This window comes from Triticum dicoccoides, chromosome 6B, assembly GCF_002162155.2.
Source record: "Triticum dicoccoides isolate Atlit2015 ecotype Zavitan chromosome 6B, WEW_v2.0, whole genome shotgun sequence".
In the NCBI taxonomy this organism is placed as follows: Eukaryota; Viridiplantae; Streptophyta; class Magnoliopsida; order Poales; family Poaceae; genus Triticum; species Triticum dicoccoides.
This window is the reverse complement of record NC_041391.1, coordinates 66,251,518-66,270,060: the sequence shown is the minus strand read 5'-3', so window position 1 is coordinate 66,270,060 and position 18,543 is coordinate 66,251,518. Positions and strand designations below refer to the sequence as shown.

Sequence of the window (18,543 nt, the reverse complement as noted above, 5' to 3'; positions counted from 1 at the left end):
GGATGTGCTCTTTCACTTTCCTTGTTCATCGACCTGCCTTGCTTTAAGTTACCTTCTCATTGGTACTCTCCTAGTTCCTTCTGTTAGTGCAGGTTCTCCCTCTAGCTCCTCTGCTGACTGATGACTTGGGACCCTTTCCCTTTTTATGCATATGTTTGTGTCTGCTCATAGATGAGAATGATGCCATGTTTAGTGGTAGCATAACTAAATACATCATGTTTCATGTGCTTCATTGAGGCTCTTTTATTTTTATTCTACCATTTGCTACATTGCATTTGATTATTTTCATGGTTATGGATATATCAAGTCCTAGTTTGATTTGTATGTTGTTCCCTCTCATTTGATTTATACTTTCTTTATTTATATGTATTTATAGTTATGCCATTTACCCGTTTCACATTGGATATGATATTTGCGATCATTATGGTACCTGGTGAAATAATGACTACTACTACAGTACTTGAAGAGCATGCTTTCAGAGTTTCAGTAAATACTACACCCTCTGTTCCTAAATGTAAGATGTTTTTTCAGTTCAAATTGAACTGCAAAAACGTCTTACATTTAGGAACGGAGGTAGTACTATTTATCATTGCAGCTATTGCAGTTTTATGGATGATTGTTCTAATGCTAACTGGTTTGCTTAAATATTTTCTCAGAATATCTGTCAATGTTTGTCTAACTGGCATATGTAACTGCCAGTTATCACTATTTGTAGTAGCTATGTTTTGTAGGCAGTATATTTTCTCCACATTTGGTAATGTTAAATGTCCAATACTTCATATTAAATGCATGATCAAAATGGCTAGATTCTCCACAAATGTTACTTTCACCATGCACTACATCTTTTGCTAACATTTATCAGTAAAAGTGTTGGCCAAAGTATTGTTTTGATGCTGTACAGATTTATAAAGAATGACATATTATAGAATATAGATTGAAGGAAGTGTATCTACTAATATGATGATGCACGTTGCACGGTCCCTCATTCAGGCTTCTATCGATGTATCTACTTATAAGAAAAGTACGACTATGAGCTGGAAACCAGACGTTTCTCCTTTTCTACCCCATGACCCCTCATATGCATATCAAAACAAAACAATTTTTTTGAATGATTTGAGGTTCTTTAAACAACGCACTATTGTACAAATCACCTATTCACTACTAGGGAAAACCCTAGCAGTAGCGCTGGTTTTGTGCTCACTAGTAGCGCGGGTAGGCGCGCTACTAATAAGATGCTACAACTATTGCTTAGCAGTAACGCGTGCTGGCGCACGCTACTGCTAGGACAAATAGCTGCAGTGTTTGTTCACCCCCATGCTACTGCTAATGAAACTAGTGGCAGCGTGTTCTGTCTCCATCGCTACTAGCATTCATTTTTTATTTTTTTATTTTTAGTGTATTTATGCGGTTTTCTCTCCATCGTACAAATATTGGTACAATACCAGTTATGAGGTTTACATCATTATGTCCATAACAGTGTGTCAAATGAAGGTGGATTAGGTTCAAGTGGAGGCAATATGTGGTGCATGTCAAAAGTATATTACTAATCCAAACTTGATCTAGTTTGGACTAGTAGTACTTTCGATGTGCACCTAAACCTGGGAATGGTTATTAAAAATTGGGTGAAACGGTTCGGTTCTTACTTTGGGTTTGATTGGTTCAGGTTTTATTGGGCCGAATCTTTTTTAGTTTGGTTTTGGTTTGGGTATGTGAAGAATCCAATTTGGGTATAGTTGGTTATGGGCTTAAACAGTTTGGTTATTAACGGTTGTAAACTATGGGTCCAAACCGGTTTTAGGGCATTGGTTATGTGCAATAAGCAACGACGCATCGTCAATGAGTATCTTTGATCCGCGTACATGATGCGATGCACTATGTAATTCTATATTATGGGGAATCAACACATGCAAATTGAATGTGTCTGCTTGTGCTTTAGCTAAGCAATTGGTTTTAATGCACTTGCCAGTGAGCTTTTCAGTCGTGGGTGTTGTCTTTTTGACACTTATTGTGTGTTGACCATATCTTAACGATAACTTTGTTCCCAAACTATTGTAGATGCACTTATGTCTTTTCTATGCCATTTGCTTCTTGACATGTCGATTTGTGCAATCATATATACATTGAAGCAAACCCATAGTTACGTATTGGGTTTAAACCCAAGGTTATGTATTGGGTTTAAATTAGTTTGGATGGAAAAAATAGAGGGTTTAGTTTTGGTTGGGCTGGAAATGGCATTAAACGGGTATGGTTCAAGTATGGTTTTGAGAGATACATGTACGGGTATGGTTCAAGTATGGTTTAGGTATGAAACCATTCTCGGATTTATGTGCACCACATGTTGCCTCCACTTGAATCTAATCCGCAAGCACAAGCTATTTAATCATCATCATAGTCATTATCATCAACAATATTTATTTAATCACCACTAACACTAGCTAATAATAATCATCATAGTCATTACCACCAACACTAGTTATTTTATCATCATAGTAATAGTGTAGCACATCATCATCTTCTAACTCATTTCTAGCTAGTTAATCACTCCTGCTGCTCTCTCGCAGGTAAAATAACATAAAACATGTATAGCTCTCCTCCTTGATCAAGTTGGAGCATGTAGATGAACCTGTCTCCTAATCGTGGGTAGCGCATCTGTTTGCTGCCCCCTAGTACTTCTCTGCGCTCCCCCATCATATATTTGGTCCAGTCTTGCACTATTAAGCATCCGTCGCTAATCTTGAATGCACTAAAGTAATCTGTAGGATATCTTGGTCGTAAGCTAATAATACTCATGGTACCTTTAGTCTCGATCCCATAAGGCACAACATTCATCGGGACTCCCTGTTGAAGAACGTCATATGGTAACATACTTAGCAATGAAGTTTAGCTTCAAAAATAATGTATGGAAAAGATGCACTGAAGACAAATATTAAAAATCTTACCATCCTTCCTAAATAGATGTGACCGTAGTTCACTACGAACACTATTGGTCGCACGTTTTCAGTACTAACATTTCTAAATGCAGGAAGAAAATTTGTCTTGATAGTATCAAGATCCGCAAGCCATGAAACATAATGACTGAGCTTCTCGCAGTTGAGTTCAGCCCCGACATAGTATACGGTCTTGTCTATCAAGCACTGGACATGTTTGCTTGCACCGAAATAAGCTATCAATAGAAATTAATTGTCAACTATTTTTGAATAAACAATATCAAAGACATAAATATGGTTGAGAAACTCACATTTTGGTATAACTGGAGGCGTCTGCACATCGACCCAGATGTCGGTATTACCTTCAATGTCATCTTCCGGACGAATATCAAAGGTGATAACCATATCAGGCTCAAATGCATAAGTTTTGCATAGTGCTCGCCATGTTTTGCATCCAAAATAGGTGTAGTCGTCTGAATTGTATAATTTTGTGTGGGAAATATAACCATGCTCGGTCTTCAAGTAAAATTTCTTTACCTCCATAGTACGACTGCAACCTATCTTATCCAATGCAAAAACTCTTGCATGGCAGGGGATACGCTAGTAGAATAGTAAAAACAAATTATAAGTTGAAGCAAATGAAGCATATGTCATGCTTAATTACGAAAAAAGACTTGTCGTTGTGACTTACTGTATCCACTTCGAAGTTCTCGTCCAGCTTGATGTTGAAGCGCCTATCATCATCTAGGAAGATTCCGTCGCACAGGCCACGCTCGTCTTTGCAGTATTTGCAAATACCGAAATCCTTTTCGTCGTCAGACATTTCCTATGTTCATAGTTAAAACATTAATTGAAAATCGATCGAAGACAACTACCAGGATACTCAACACACAAATCCGGGGCACTCGATATTTCCTACATATTCTGGCACAAGTCATGCCAAAATTCACGGAAAAATCCAGCATGACCTTTGCTAAAATAGGACATATCGAGCGCCTGAAATTTGCCGGAACGGAAATAAATCAACACTCTGGCAAAACATAGGCCACTCGGAGGTGTAACCTGCAAACATGACCAGCCACTTGGGCAAGCACATATCTTATTTGAGCAACACAAGATATACATTTCAAAATATCTTATAGGACTCAAATTAGCATGCATTGAATAAGTAAAAGTAAATCATCTCATGCGTGTTCATACATCGTCGAATATTATCACTAATACATCCTGAATAGTGTCATACATATAACATCACTAATACAACTAAAACCCTAGCACACGACGGGTATCAGCGCGGGTGGTGGACATCCACAGAGAAGGAACCATCACGAGATCATAGCTCCAGTGAGATCCCTGGAGAACCTGCCAGGTATTGGAGAACCTGTGCTCCAACGCAAACAAGTAGCGACGGACGTGCGCGTCCTCCTCACTAACACAGTGACGCACCACCTCCGTGGGGTCCTCGAGCCTCTGGACCGTCACTGGCCTACGCGACCGCCACCAAAGAAGGCTCAGGTCAACAACAGGCTGGCTCCTCACCAACCTGCGCCCCCCGGTAGGTAGCGCCTCCCAGTACCACCCCGGTGCAGCCCAGTCCCGGACATGGCCCATCTGGTCAAGCAGGTGTCGTCCTCCACCGACTCGACGACGAGGATGCGGGATAGGCATCGTCCACGTCGATACGGGAAAAATTGCTTTAACTAAAAAAATAGCAACAAGTTCTTACTAACTAGTTCTATTAATTCAATTAGTTCTTACTGAAAATAAACTTACTATAAATAAAAATAAACTAGTACCTAGCTAATTAGTACCTAGTTCTTACTAACTAATTAGTACCTAGGAGCTACTGCCCTAATTAAATAGGGTTAATACCCCTGTTCAAGAATTCATCCGATTAAACAGTTAACTTGCCGATTAATCCCTACTCGTAGGGTCACCGAGTAGCCTATAAACCGATAAATTGTCTGATTAGTTGATTAAATGGCCGATTAACTTGCCGATTAGCCGATTAATCCCCTACTCACTAGCCAACCGAGCAGCTACCAGTTAACAATTTCCTCAACAATGGTTAATACTAATTGTAATTAACTAATTAGCACTAAAAATAGCCTAGGGTTCATACTAACTAGCACTAAATAGTTAGGGTTCATACTAAGCAAACAAGAGGGGTCGGAATGGGAGAGTGCTTACAGAGGGCGTGGAGAGAGATGGGGTCGGGGGAGACGGCGGCACCGAGGCGCGGCGAGGCGGGGTCGGGGGAGACGGTGGCGAGGCGGGTCGAGGGAGACGGCGGCGAGGCGGGGCCGGGGGAGACGGAGGCGAGGCGGGGTCGGGGGAGACGGCGGCGAGACGGCGGCGAGGCGGAGGCGACGAGGGGGAGAAGAAAGAGTGGGGAATTGGGGGAGGAAGCAGAGGGGAGGGAATCAGGCCGCACGGGGGGTTAGGTGAAAATAGCTTTAACAGTAGCGTGGGGAGAAAAAACGCATTGCTGCTAAAATCCGTAGTAGTAGCGCCGTTTCTGGAAGGGCGCTACTACTATACCTAGCACGTCGAGAACGGTATGGCAATTATAGTAGTAGCGCGTTCTGTTCCTACCGCGCTACTGCTAAGGAGGTAACAGTAGCGCGGTTTTGGCAGACGCGCTACTGCTAAGTAGCAGTAGCGCCTCATTTTAACAAGCGCTACTGGTAAGATTCTGTGTATAAGGTTTTCCCTAGTAGTGATTGGTTCTCTATGTTTGTATTGCTGGCATTGTGTAAATGCTGAGAGGATCCAAATTTGGAGGTTCTGGTAGAAGTCCACAATACTAATGAAGCCAATGTACTGTTTGAGTTGTACATAAATTGGGTGATATAACTTTAATAGCTTTCGGATGAATGATTTGTATAGATTGGTTTGACTGATGAAATTGATTGCTATGGAGGAGTCTAGAATTACATTCCGGTGGCAGATGCAGAAATGGCTTTTTTGCTGTAGGTTCTTCCAATTTATATGATATGCAGGTCTTCCGTAGACATTAGTCAACTGGCATGAAGACACCATGACTTATTTGGATTAATGATTGGCGTTGGCCATGTCTGTTAATCTCCCGTTACATTTATGCTTGCAAGTGCTGAGGCAAGCTCAAGTCTCCTGTGTTGTGTCTGGTCGAGATTGCAACCTCTAACCTCTGCTTAAGCTTTGTCCCGGGATGCTCCCTTTTTTCCGGGTGTGCGTGCATGCGCTTGGGTTTGTGTTTTAAATTTGTATGTTAAAAATATAGCAATGCTGCGGTGATGCTATTATGTGTCAGAATCTCATTACTCTTGGAGAATATGAGAGGCATCCTTGTGTTGTTACCGGAATGCCCAGGATGCGAGCTGTGTTGAATTTGTTGTCTGTGGTTCAAGATGCGTAAAGTTTGTGTTCTGTTTTCGACATGAATTATGGAATCACATTCAGAATTACTGTGTTACGCTCTGCAGCTCTATATATAGCTAAACAATCCCTTGCCGTGAAGATGCTGCATGTGTCTCTGCTGCTTGTGTTCCATTTTCCTAGCCCTTAATAACGAAGCTGCTGTAGAAACAAAACCGAATGCCTTTTGCAACAATAAAAACAACAAAAAAGAGGAAGAGGAAAGGAAACGGAATTGCATGCAGTGATGCCTGTTATTGCACATTTAGTCATCTCTGTTTGATACCATATCTTTCTGCTTTCTTTATGTGGATCCAAAATAAGCAGTACCTCATCTGACTTAGTTTAGTTTGCATCTACTCTTCGTAGCAGCCAAATGTTTGCCAGTTTTGTGGTTTGAAAGGTTAAATTGTCTGCAAGAATACTTTGAGCAATGGTCAAGCTATAATTTGCCATGTTTGCCCGCAGGACTTCTGAAGCATCTTGGTTATTACCTTTCAACTATTCATTGTCCAATTTAGCACCACCGTCATTTCTTAGTTTCGTAGGGAAGTGGAGTACCCTGTTTGTTTCAGTGAGCAAAGAGCAAGGGGAATTTTCAGATGATATAAGAGAGAATTCCATACAAATGGAACTTATTCAATAGCAAATGTTCAGAAGTAAAGCAGGTGTCAAGCATTCACAAGACCAATTGCAGATAGATATATAGAACAAGAGAATTACTAAGACTCAAATGAGTGCATCTTTAGTACAGAAATCAGAGATACAGTGACACGCTTTTGCTCCACGAATCTGACGAAAGGGTCACTACAGACTACCAGGAGGCATTACATACAGATACAGGTCTGCCAACCAAACTACAACTACTCATCTTGTCCATGAGAAATGGAACAGAGCAACAACACTGGCTAAGCCATGGGGACGGCTACTCCTTGGTGGCTGCGGCCTTCTTCTTGGGGGACTTGGTGGCGGCCTTCTTCTTGGGGGACTTGGTGGCGGCCTTCTTCTTGGGCGACTTGGTGGACTCCTTCTCGGCGGCGGCGGGGGACTTCTTGGGGAGCAGCACGGAGTTGATGTTGGGGATGACGCCGCCGTGGGCGATGGTGACGCCGGCCAGCAGCCTACCTAGCTCCTGGTCGTTGCGGACGGCCAGCAGCAGGTGGCGCGGGATGATGCGCGTCTTCTTGTTGTCCTTGGCCGCGTTGCCGGCCAGCTCCAGGACCTGCGATTCATTCAACCAAGAACGGAATCGGTTATCTGTCCAACAGAAGAGGAACAGAGCGAAACAGACGCTCGACGGCAGCGAAGATCTTTTACCTCGGCGGCGAGGTACTCGAGGACGGCGGCGAGGTAAACGGGGGCGCCGGAGCCGACGCGCTGCGCGTAGCGGCCCTTCTTGAGGTAGCGCCCGATGCGGCCGACGGGGAACTGGAGCCCGGCCTTCACGGAGCGGGTCACCGCCTTCTTCCTGTCTCCGCCCTTCCTTCCGGCCATCTTCTTGCTGCTTCTCCGGCGACGAGGTGTCCCTCTCGAGGTGTGGAGCTGGCGGCGGTGGTGCTGGATTGGAGGAATGCTCTGGGTTTGGTGGGTTGGGACAGCGGCGAGGCTTTTATTGGAGACGGGAGCTTCGCTCGAGGGGGGAGCGATCCGCGTGACGCGGTGCGCCCGCCGTTGGATCTAAGGGGAGATTGCCGGGCGGGTGGTGATCCGTGGGAGGCCCAGATAGACCAATAAGAGCGCGGGGATTTGCATCATCAACTTTGGGGTTATTTGGTTGGCTTCCATAAAAATTTGTCTAACTCAGGCACCAATCTCAGGCGTTGGATTTTGGAGGCATGAGGTCAGGATCGTTGCCTGAGTAAAGAGCTGCCTATTAGGACTCCATCCAAATAGCTTGGAGTTCTATCCTGAACTCTAATGATCAAATGAGTCGTACTTCAGTTTTCTAGTGATTTTGACCAAACGAGTTGGTTAGAGCATCTTCAACAGTTGCCCTATTATAGGGTGGCAGTGTCTTTTTGGGCTTTTGAAGTGCAAAAACTTTTCCAATAGCTGCCAAAAACTTCAACTTGGCCAAAATTGTTTTTGGGTAGCCCCGAAAGGGGGCACCTTCGGTTGCAGATTTGCGGACACGAACACAACCGACCAAAACCAAAACGACTATGCACGACAGACCTACTGTTTTTTTTCTTCACGCGTGTCGCCGTCGCCCGCCTCCCTTCTGTGTGCCGACGGCGGCGACCATCGAAGCGCCATGGATTGGTCCGCCAAGGGCATCGCGGACCTCCAAGACATCATCGCCCTCGCCACTGCGATCTCCGACACCGCGCCGCCTCCGTCCACCACTGCAAAGATCATTGTCTGTCGCACCATCTTCACTCACACGCGCCCTGGTGGAGGGGGTGGGTCAGTCGGTAGTGGTCCATAAAAGGCCAAAACACTGCTTAAGTCGGGCGACAAGCGGTCGTCGTGGGATCCCACATAGTCGATGTCGGTGTCGCGGGCAAATAAGTTGAAGTCTGCTGCAGCAGGCCGCGCCGCCGAGGCTATTGTGGTCGTGCACCTTCCCCCAACCCCTCTGCCTCCCCCTTTCATGTCGCCAACGTCGGAGGTAGAAGAGTCGGCATCCAAAACCCGTCCAACAAATGTCCCAAACGTAAAAAAATCCAATGCAAGTTTTGTTCAATTCAAGTAGTTCACTGCAATTGTTAAATGCAAATAGTTCCACGCAATTGTTGAATGCAAACGCTTCTATTTGTGAGTATACATTTCATCAACAAGTCACATTGTTAAAGTGATGACACCTTTAGATATCCCTGCAAACATTGAAGCTTAACATTAACAAAACTGCACAATAAAGACCAGAATGACTTGGGCAGTTTTTACAGCCACATTCAAGGAATTTCACCCATATAATTCAACGAATTTCCTCTAAACACATTTCTTTCTGCAAGCAACGAAGAAAACCCAACCGGCTAGAGAAGAAGGGACAAACAAAACCTTGTGCACAAAACACACCTCAAGCAGACAAGTGTAAGTGCATCTAGTGCCCCTTAGTGATTTTGGTGTATTGAAAACTTATAGGTTAAGGGACTAATATGTTTGTAAGTGCACACAGGCTCTATAAAGTCGATGAGTAGTTTGATATTTACGATGAAAGTCGACCCCTAAAAATGTATGTCTTCATCTAAAGACTTTGGTTCTCCTGAAGATTTTGAAAGTAAAGAAATTGGTGTGACCTTGAAGACTTGGATATTCATGCGAGGATTATGAAGCATGAAGACTTTTGTTTTCGTAGTTTCATTTTCTCTTTCTTCAGTCATAGGAAACACCGTACTGTTAAAGGGGGTCAAGGTAATACTAAGGAAACTGATTTCCAAGTGATGCTCATCTCAAAATCCTACACCTACCCAATCCTTTCGAGTGAAGCCATTGAAAATCTCATATCACTTCAGTCAATTTCTTCAGTGACAAAGACGAAGATCTTCTGGTCTCTAAGGAATTTGTTCCGACTGAGGAGTTAGGAATTCGCCTGTGTGGATTGCCTACACAATGAGGAGCATGATAGCCCTAAGGAATTTGAACCTCAAATATCCGACCGTTGTTGTGCTATGCGCCAGCTGGCCAAAAATATCTTCCACCTAACAGTCATATCATTGAAGGGCATTTATGTCTTATCATGTTAGGCTGCTCCCTAGGCTATAAATAGCCGCCCCCTCAACCGCTAGCTGGTTGGCTGCTCCGCAAGAAACTAACACTTGTCATTGAGAGCATCCCATCCTTTGAGGACTTTGAGCAAAAATCATCAAGTGAGAAAAACCCAAAACCCAAACCCAAACACCTACAAACCCAAAGTGATTGAGCATCACTGAAGAGATTGTTCATGTGTGGAACCGACGCTTGATACCTTTGAGGACTGTGTATCCTCCAGACGGTTAGGCGTCATGGTCTGTGCATCCAAGAGGAATTGTGGATCGCCGAGTGACCAAGTCTGTGAAGGTTTGGAAGTCACCTGTGAAGACTTACCACAAGTGTTGGGTGAGGTATGTGTGACTTTAGCTCAAGGAGAATATGGTGAGGACTGTGTGTCCTCGAGTTTAAATACTAAGCTGCTCCAACCAGACGTACAACTGTCACAAGAGTTGGAACTAGTCTACCAAATCATTGTCTTCACCAAGCCAACTGGTTCTATTTCCTCAACCCTTTCATTTCCTCATTCATGTGTTGATGAACCTGATCATTACTGTTTGAAGACTTTGAATGAAGACTTTCTCTATTTTCTCAATCCAATTTCTTCAGTCACATAGTCTTCAACCTGCTTATCCTATTTTCATGCTATCTATACTCTCTACTTGTTTTCATTTCATCATGATGACTATGTTGTTGCTCTGTTATGCTTATACCTGAGTACTTATTCCACTACTAGTGTGTCGTTGCTTAGGAATTTCTTCACCTAAAAATTCCTTAGTGACGAATTTGTAAAAATCTCCTATTCACCCTCCCCCCTCTAGTCGATATAACGCACTTTCAATTGGTATCAGAGCAAGATACTCGTTCCGTGTGATTTTGGTTTAACCACCTGGAGTTTTAGTTATGTCGACTGCAGGAATGAAGAAAGTGACATGTCCCATCTTTGACGATCATGAGTATCCCAAGTGGAAGGCCATGATGAAGAAGCGACTCATTGCGATGAACAATGAACTATGGACCGCCACTGAGTCCGGTCTTACCGATCTATGCAAGATGACGGAGGCTGATGATATTTGCAAGTACACTCTACTTAACCTCACGGCGAAGGATATCATCTGCTCCTGTTTGTCCCAAAATCAATTCAGGAACATCATGCATCTCAACCATGCGAAGCTTAGCTGGGACCAACTCTTTGAGGTCGATGAAGGTCATCGAACTCGTCATGATCCTTGGTTTGAGTATTTCAAAGAATCACTCAAGAAGATGACTTTCGCTCCAGAATCATCATCCACTGCACCATGCCTTATGGCGAAAGGTGCCAAGGTAACTGAATGTTACCTTTCTGAATCTAGTGATGATGAATCTGGTGATGAATTTGGACCTAGCTACACTAAACTTGCTTCCCTTGCCACTAAACAACAAAGAGCTATTGAAAAAGTTCAAAATCTGCTAGACAAAAGCGATGACCTGTTGGGTGAGGAATTGAATCGAACTAAGACTTTGACTAACAATCTTCCGAGACTTTAGTCTAGGTTTGACAACCTTCAAAATCATCATAAAACTCTCTTATCTGATCATTAGAAGCTTTCTTATGAATTTCTTCAGAGAAAGCAAGATCTTGAGAAGTTAAAAGTGAGTTATGAAGATCTTCAGAAGAAAAACGATTCATTGCTTGCTCAATAGATCAGTTCTGCTCAGGAAGAATTTATTCGACCATGTCTGATATGCATTGAGCGTGAATCTGCTAATTCTTCACCTGAATGTTCAAATGCTTCTATTGCTCCAAATTCTTCAACTGTCTCTGTGGTCACAAATTCCTCATCTAAGGATACCACAAGTATCACTGATGATAATGCAGGGTTGAAGGAATTGTATGTGACAGACATATACAAAAGCCTCAAAGGGCATCAAACTCTTTGTGATGTGCTCAAAAAGCAGATCTTGAACAGGAACCCTAGGAAAGAGGGTATTGCCTTTGAGAGGAAACTCAATGCTGATGGGACCTACTGGAAACCTGAGCAGTACACCAAAACCTCATGGGTTGCTGCAAAAGGACCTTCCGTAGATCCGTGCACTTTATCTAGCTTTACTTGTGAATCTTCATATTCCTATGATGAGTCATTTGACTCCAACTATAAACTGTTCAAGAATCAGAATGGTGAAGTATTTGGTCGATATGTTGGAACTAACTGCAGGAACGGCCCCCCTATGAAGAAAATCTGGGTTCCCAAAAGGTGCCTTGAAAATCTTCAGGTGAATGTCATCATTACACCACCTATGAATAATAGGAACCCCAAATCAAATTCTTCATATGGATCAAAATCTTCATATGGATCCAAGTCCTCTTATGGGCCAAATTCTTCATATGGATCAAATTCCTCATGTGGATCAAAATCCTCATATGAACATCATCGTGCTAACACTTCTGTTTCACAGGGAAAGTCTAAAGGCTATGAATATGTGCATTATTCTTCAAACCATTATGTTCATAAGTCCTCGAAGAATTTCTCTGCTTATTCATATGCTTATCCTAAACCCGCTTCTGTGAAACGAAGTGCACTGGCTTTTATGCCATCTTTTTCTTATGGAGCTCACGGAATGATGAACTCTTTGCCAACCCTTTAAATGTGGATGGTGAAGAAAAAGAACTAATCTCTTATGCAGGGCCAGGTCTCCAGACGAACTTAATCGTCTGAAGAATTTGCTGGAGACCTGAATGTGCTTGAATGGACGCAAGCTAATCATGAAGAAATGAATTACTCATTTCTCACATTCTCATGTTGCTATCTCTGTTATTGTTGATGAAATTGATATCATATTCTTCAATGATGAAGTATATGGGTCCGTAAGTTGCACTAACTCATCTGCAGGATGAACAACCCAAAGCTACTGAGTGGATCCTCGACAGTGAATGTACAAATCACATGACCGGTGACAGGAACTCATTGATGGACACTGCTTTATTTCCATCTCATCTGAAGCATATCACCTATGCTGACAAAGGCGAAAGCAAGGTATTGAGTCTACGTAGGGTTGCGATCTTAAAGGATAGACACATGGATAAAGTCATGCTTGTCGAGTCCTTATGATTCAACCTCATGTTTGTCTCAATGCTTTGTGATCTTGTTATGGTTGTCATCTTTGGCATATATCGTTGCATTGTGCTAATGGAATCTGACAATTCCAAAGTCTTCAAAGGCTTTAGGAAAGGAGACTTGTATATTGTTGATTTCTCTGCAGGACCACAACCTGCCACATGTCTACTTGCAAAAGCTTCAGAAGGCTGGTTATGGCATCGACGACTTGGTCATGCTGGGATGAGGAACTTACATACACTCGCGAAGAAGAAGTATGTAATTGGCATCGAGGGTGTCAAATTCCTCAAAGATCATCTTTGTGGGCTTGTGAGGCTAGAAATATCACCAGAGCCAAGCATCCCTCAAAGACTATCATGACCACTTCTCGTCCCTTTGAATTACTTCACATGGATCTCTTTGGCCCTACTCATTATGCCACATTCACTAGTTCTGCATCATTATATGGCTTTGTCATTGTTGATGATTATTCTCATTACACCTGGGTGCATATCATCACTTACAAAAATGAAGTGCGTGAAGTCTTCAAAGGATTTTCCTCAAGAGCATCTACGAACTTCGATGTGAAGATCAAGCATATCAGGAGTGATAATGGAACCGAGTTCAAGAACATTGGACTCGATAAATATCTTGATATACTTGGTATTACTCACGAGTTATCTGCTCCCTATACTCCTCAGCAGAATGGCATCATGGAGTGCAAGAACAGAACTCTTGGAGAAGGCTCACACTACGCTTGATGAATACAAGACTCCACAACATTTCTGGGCAGATGCATGCCACATCATCAGTAGAGTATATCTTCACAAATTCTTCAAAAAGACCTCATATGAACTCCTCACTGTCAAGAAACCCAATGTAAGTTATTTAAAAGTTTTCGGTGCTAAATGCTGGATTAGAGATCCTCACCACCACTCTAAATTTGTACCGAAAGCACATAAGGGTTTTATGCTTGGTTACGGAAAGGACTCGCACACCTACAGACTCTTCAACACCTATCATCACAAGGTTGTTGAAACTATACATGTGCGGTTCGATGAAACTAAAGCACCTACCTCCTGTGCTAGATGAAATGTCACATGAGGAATCCATCAAGTTCAAGGCTACTGAGGATGTCATTCCTACCGAAGAATCTGCTGAAGAAGTCATTCCGGGTCATGAAGAAAATAATGCTGGTGCTACTGAAGAAAATGGCCCTGGAGAAATTGCTGGGCCTAATCAAAGTCGTCAACCTGCTCATCCTCGCCTTGCAAACGAAGTGCAGATTGAGAAAATTATCAATGCACCAGGCCCTCTCACGCGCTCAAGAGCTTCACATTTGTCTAACTTTTGTGGGCATTTTGTGTTTGTCTCTATCACAGAGCCCACCAAAGTTGATGAAGCATTCATGGAATCTAAGTGGATTCAAGCCATGCAAGATGAATTGCATTAATTCGATCTCAACAATGTGTGGGAGCTTGTCAAGCGACCAGACCACGCAAGCATAACATCTTCGGCACCAAATGGATCTACCGCAATAAACAAGATGAAAATGGCCTTGTGGTGAGGAATAAGGCTCGTCTTGTAGCTCAAGGCTACACACAGGTTGAACAAATTGATTTCGATGAAACTTTTGCACCGGTTGCTAGACTTGAAGCTATTCGCATATTGCTTGCTTATGCTAACCATCATAATATCATCTTACATCAAATGGATGTGAATAGTGCATTCCATAATGGTAAGCTTGAGGAAGAAGTATATGTTGCTCAACCACCAACCAGACGCTCCAACCATACGTACAACTGTCACAACAGTTGGAACTAGTCTACCAAATCATTGTCTTCACCAAGCCTACTGGTTCTATTTCCTCAACCCTTTCATTTCCTCAGTTATGTGTTGATGAACCTGATCATGACTGTCTGAAGACTTTGACTGAAGACTTTCCTCAATCCTATTTCTTCAGTCAGTTTGTCTTCATCGTGCTTATCCTGTGTTTATGCTTCCTGTACTCTGTGCTTTGTATTTCATTTCATCATGATGACTATGTTGTTGCTCTGTTATGCTTATACATGCGTACTTATTCCGCTGCAAGTAGTTCTTCGCTTAGGAATTTCCTCACCCTGAAATTCCTCAGTGAAGAATTCATAAAAATCGCCTATTCACCCCCCTCTAGTCGACGTAATGCACTTTCAATTGGTATCAGAGCAAGGTACTCCCTTGTTCTGTGTGATTTTGGTTTACCCACCTGGAGTTTTAGTTATGTCAACTACAGGTATGATCAACGTCTCGACTGGGTTTCCTACCTTTGATGGGACGGACTACCCCTACTGGAATAACAAGATGTGCATGCATCTAGAGGCAATTGATAACGATCTCTGGTACGTTGTGGAAAATGGCGTTCCCTCTGTCACTCTGTCTGTGAATGCTGCTGATGTGAAGAGGTTCAAGCAACTCGATTCTCAAGCGAAGAATATCATATGTGGTAATCTGAGCAAAGGACAATACGACAGAGTGAGTGCTCTAGAAACTGCCAAGCTGATTTGGGACAGGCTGCTTGTTGGACTCTATGGTAGGGTGCGCCGACTGCAAATTAAAATGTTCCTACGCGCAGAACAACCTGGAACATGCTACGGGAGATGGATCACCGTTCATTACCACTAGACGCGCAATGCCGTGCAGCGGAAGAAGAGTTGGGGCAGCGCGTCCGCGTGGATCATCTCCTCCTTGTCTTATCTCCCTCGAACAGTCGGTCATCCAATCCCACATACAAGTTCGCCGGAGCGGCGCAAGTGCAACACTTCTAACGGTATCCGCACGTGCAGGAGGAACACCGTGCGGCAGACCGCTAGGTCCGTTCACACAGTCGGCGGCGAGTGGAGGTGGCTATTCGCAACACATGCAAACCCTAGTGACAGCGCCGAAGCGATCAATCGCATGAATGTGCCGCACCCCCACTTTATATAGGCGTCCGTCGCAGGCTCAACACTTGGGCCTCGCATGGACCCTAAAGCCCACAAGTCTACTCGGCCACAATCCGAATACAACTCGAATCACATCCGATCAGTGTCCTCGGATCCGACCTCGTAGCTAGGTTCCTTCCCTTAAGCGCGCGACCCCTTAGGTTCAAGTCGGCTTGGTCGCAGTTCGGATCACCTCTGACCTGCATGGTTGGTAGCAGCCTCTAGCAAGGCGTGCCGACCACCAAGCAGACTATGAAGCTGGTTAGGCGAACCTGTACAACGTGTCACACTTTGTTCCCTTTGCCGCACGATATATGTTGTTGGGCTCAAGGCAAGACTGACAACCTTGTGCTAGCCCGACCTCTTTCTCGTTCCAGTGATACCGACCACAAACTGGATTATCTCATAATCCCTATCGCATGGCCATGCTTATCCTGGTCGGATCACACGAGGGGCCCAGAGTATATCCCTCCTGATCAGAGGGGCAAATCCCATCTTTCTCGGCCATGTCTCGCAGCATGGGACTGGACAAACCCGAAACCTACCTTTGTAACTACCCAGTCACGGAGTAGCCTTTGGTTGGCCCAAAGCAGGTCTGTCACCATCTCGAGTACATGCATCAGCTTAGGTCTTAGGACATAGGACGTATGTTGTACTAGAGACTCACAGATGACATATTGTTGCCTCTCATAGTTGGGTCTGTCCGACTCGGACCTTATCTCGACTCGGATCCGACTACGTCGAATCCGACCAGACCTTTCCAAGTCCATATTATCCGGTTAGCATCCAATGCTCCATGGCTAGTGAGACCAAGCCATCGACCGTGTCATATGCTAGTCTAGTCGACTGCGCATCCACACAACCCTTTCGACTAGGGACCTTTTAGGACAGTCATCATACAATGCATAGTCCCACAAACAAGTCACGTACTTGCTGATACACATCATTGATAATGTCCAAGGACTATCTTTATTCATAAACACATAGGAAATATCATCATACATGATTGCCTCTAGGGCATATCTCCAACAGTCTCCCACTTGCACTAGAGTCAATGAAATAGACATCGAATGCCCATAGCTCTAACGTGCCCCTCATGCTTGGGTTGTGGAAGCGGCTTAGTCAATGGATCTACAACATTTGCATCCGTGTGAATTTTGCATAAGTCTACATCACCATTCTTTACGATCTTTCGTATTAGGTGATATTTCCGATCTATGTGTTTGACCTTGTGGTGATTCCTCAGCTCCTTGGCTTGTGCGATGGCACCAAAATTATCATAATAAAGGTCCAACAGTTTCAACGAGGCTGGGAAAATACCAAGATCATCCAGAAAATGCCGGATCCAAACACCTTCCTTTGCAGCTTCACAAGCCACAATGTATTGGACTTCTATGGTAGAATCGGCCACCGTATCTTGCTTGGAACTCATCCAGCTCACTGCCCCTCTATTCATGACATACACGAATCCGGACTGTGACACTACAAAAAAATACACTTCCATGATGATACGTGTTTGCCACAGTAGGTCGCGTTTTTTGTCATGCATGTACATCCATGAAAAATTTATGACAGAATCAAGATAGCCATACCTGTGATGTCGTAGAAGTGTTCCATGACATTACCAAAATTATCATCACGGAAGTGTCCACTTCCATGACGATAAATCGTGCGTCACAAAAGTGCTTTCGTCAAGGGTGACCGACATGTGGCATCCACCGTAACGGAACGCCGTTAAGCTATCGGGTCGGGTTTTGGATTCGATAACCCGTTAACAGACCCGACCAATGGGGATTTTCCACGTGTAAAATCATCATTGGTTGGCGGAAACACGTGTCGGCTCATCGTTGGGACAGATGTCATCCACTCATTGGACAGAAGGCGCCTATGATACTTCGACACGTGGCACGGCCCAACAGAGGCCCATTCCTGTGAAAAGGCCAGCCCGTTTGACTTGGTCAAAAGGTGACGGGCCGGCCCATTGAAAGCCTGTTAACGGTCTGTTCGCATATAGCCCATTTACAGCCCGCTAACCCAAGGCCCTTTACGCCCTATCCGAATTAGGCCCAATAGCGTCAACCGGGCCATCCAATATGATTCCAGCCCGTTTTCACTTCTGGCCCATGTATGGCCCATGACGTCTTTCGGCCTATATGAGGCCCTTTGTAACTCTTGGCCTATTAACGGCCTGTGCTGAAACTGGCCCGTAATGAACAGTGTATCACTTTACACCCATTAACGGCCCGTTGTGAAACTGGCCCGTAATGAACAGTGTATCACCTTATACCCATTAACGGCCTGTTATTCCGCTGGGCCGTTTCCAGCTCATTTATCTTTCGGCCTTCTCAGAGCCCATTTATTCTTGGGCTCATTTCCAGCATTCGTTTACTTACGGCCCGTTACTGCCGTTTTCTGCTTGTGGGCCAAATTCAGCCTATGGTTACAGTCGGCCCGTTTGTGGCCCGTTAGTACGTTGGGCCGTTTTTGTAGCGTCAT

At 44.0% G+C, this 18,543-nt stretch overlaps 1 protein-coding gene across 1 annotated transcript; it reads right to left on the bottom strand.

Annotated features, from left to right (window-relative positions):
• Window positions 1–7,021: 7,021 nt before the first annotated feature.
• On the bottom strand, window positions 7,022–7,918 carry LOC119324581 (histone H2A.1-like). The gene is made up of 2 exons (XM_037598359.1): window positions 7,641–7,918; window positions 7,022–7,545 (listed from the first exon to the last, which is right to left on the bottom strand). Exons 1-2 carry the CDS (start codon window positions 7,815–7,817, stop codon window positions 7,249–7,251), a joined length of 474 nt encoding a protein of 157 aa, XP_037454256.1. The 5' UTR covers window positions 7,818–7,918; the 3' UTR covers window positions 7,022–7,248.
• Window positions 7,919–18,543: the final 10,625 nt, after the last annotated feature.

Bases quoted from the DNA above. Each gene is read 5' to 3' on its own strand.
- LOC119324581 (XM_037598359.1), bottom strand. From the start codon at position 7,817: ATGGCCGGAAGGAAGGGCGGAGACAGGAAGAAGGCGGTGACCCGCTCC. The intron at 7,546-7,640 runs GTAAAAGATCTT...AATGAATCGCAG, and splicing joins TCGAGTACCTCGCCGCCGAG to GTCCTGGAGCTGGCCGGCAA.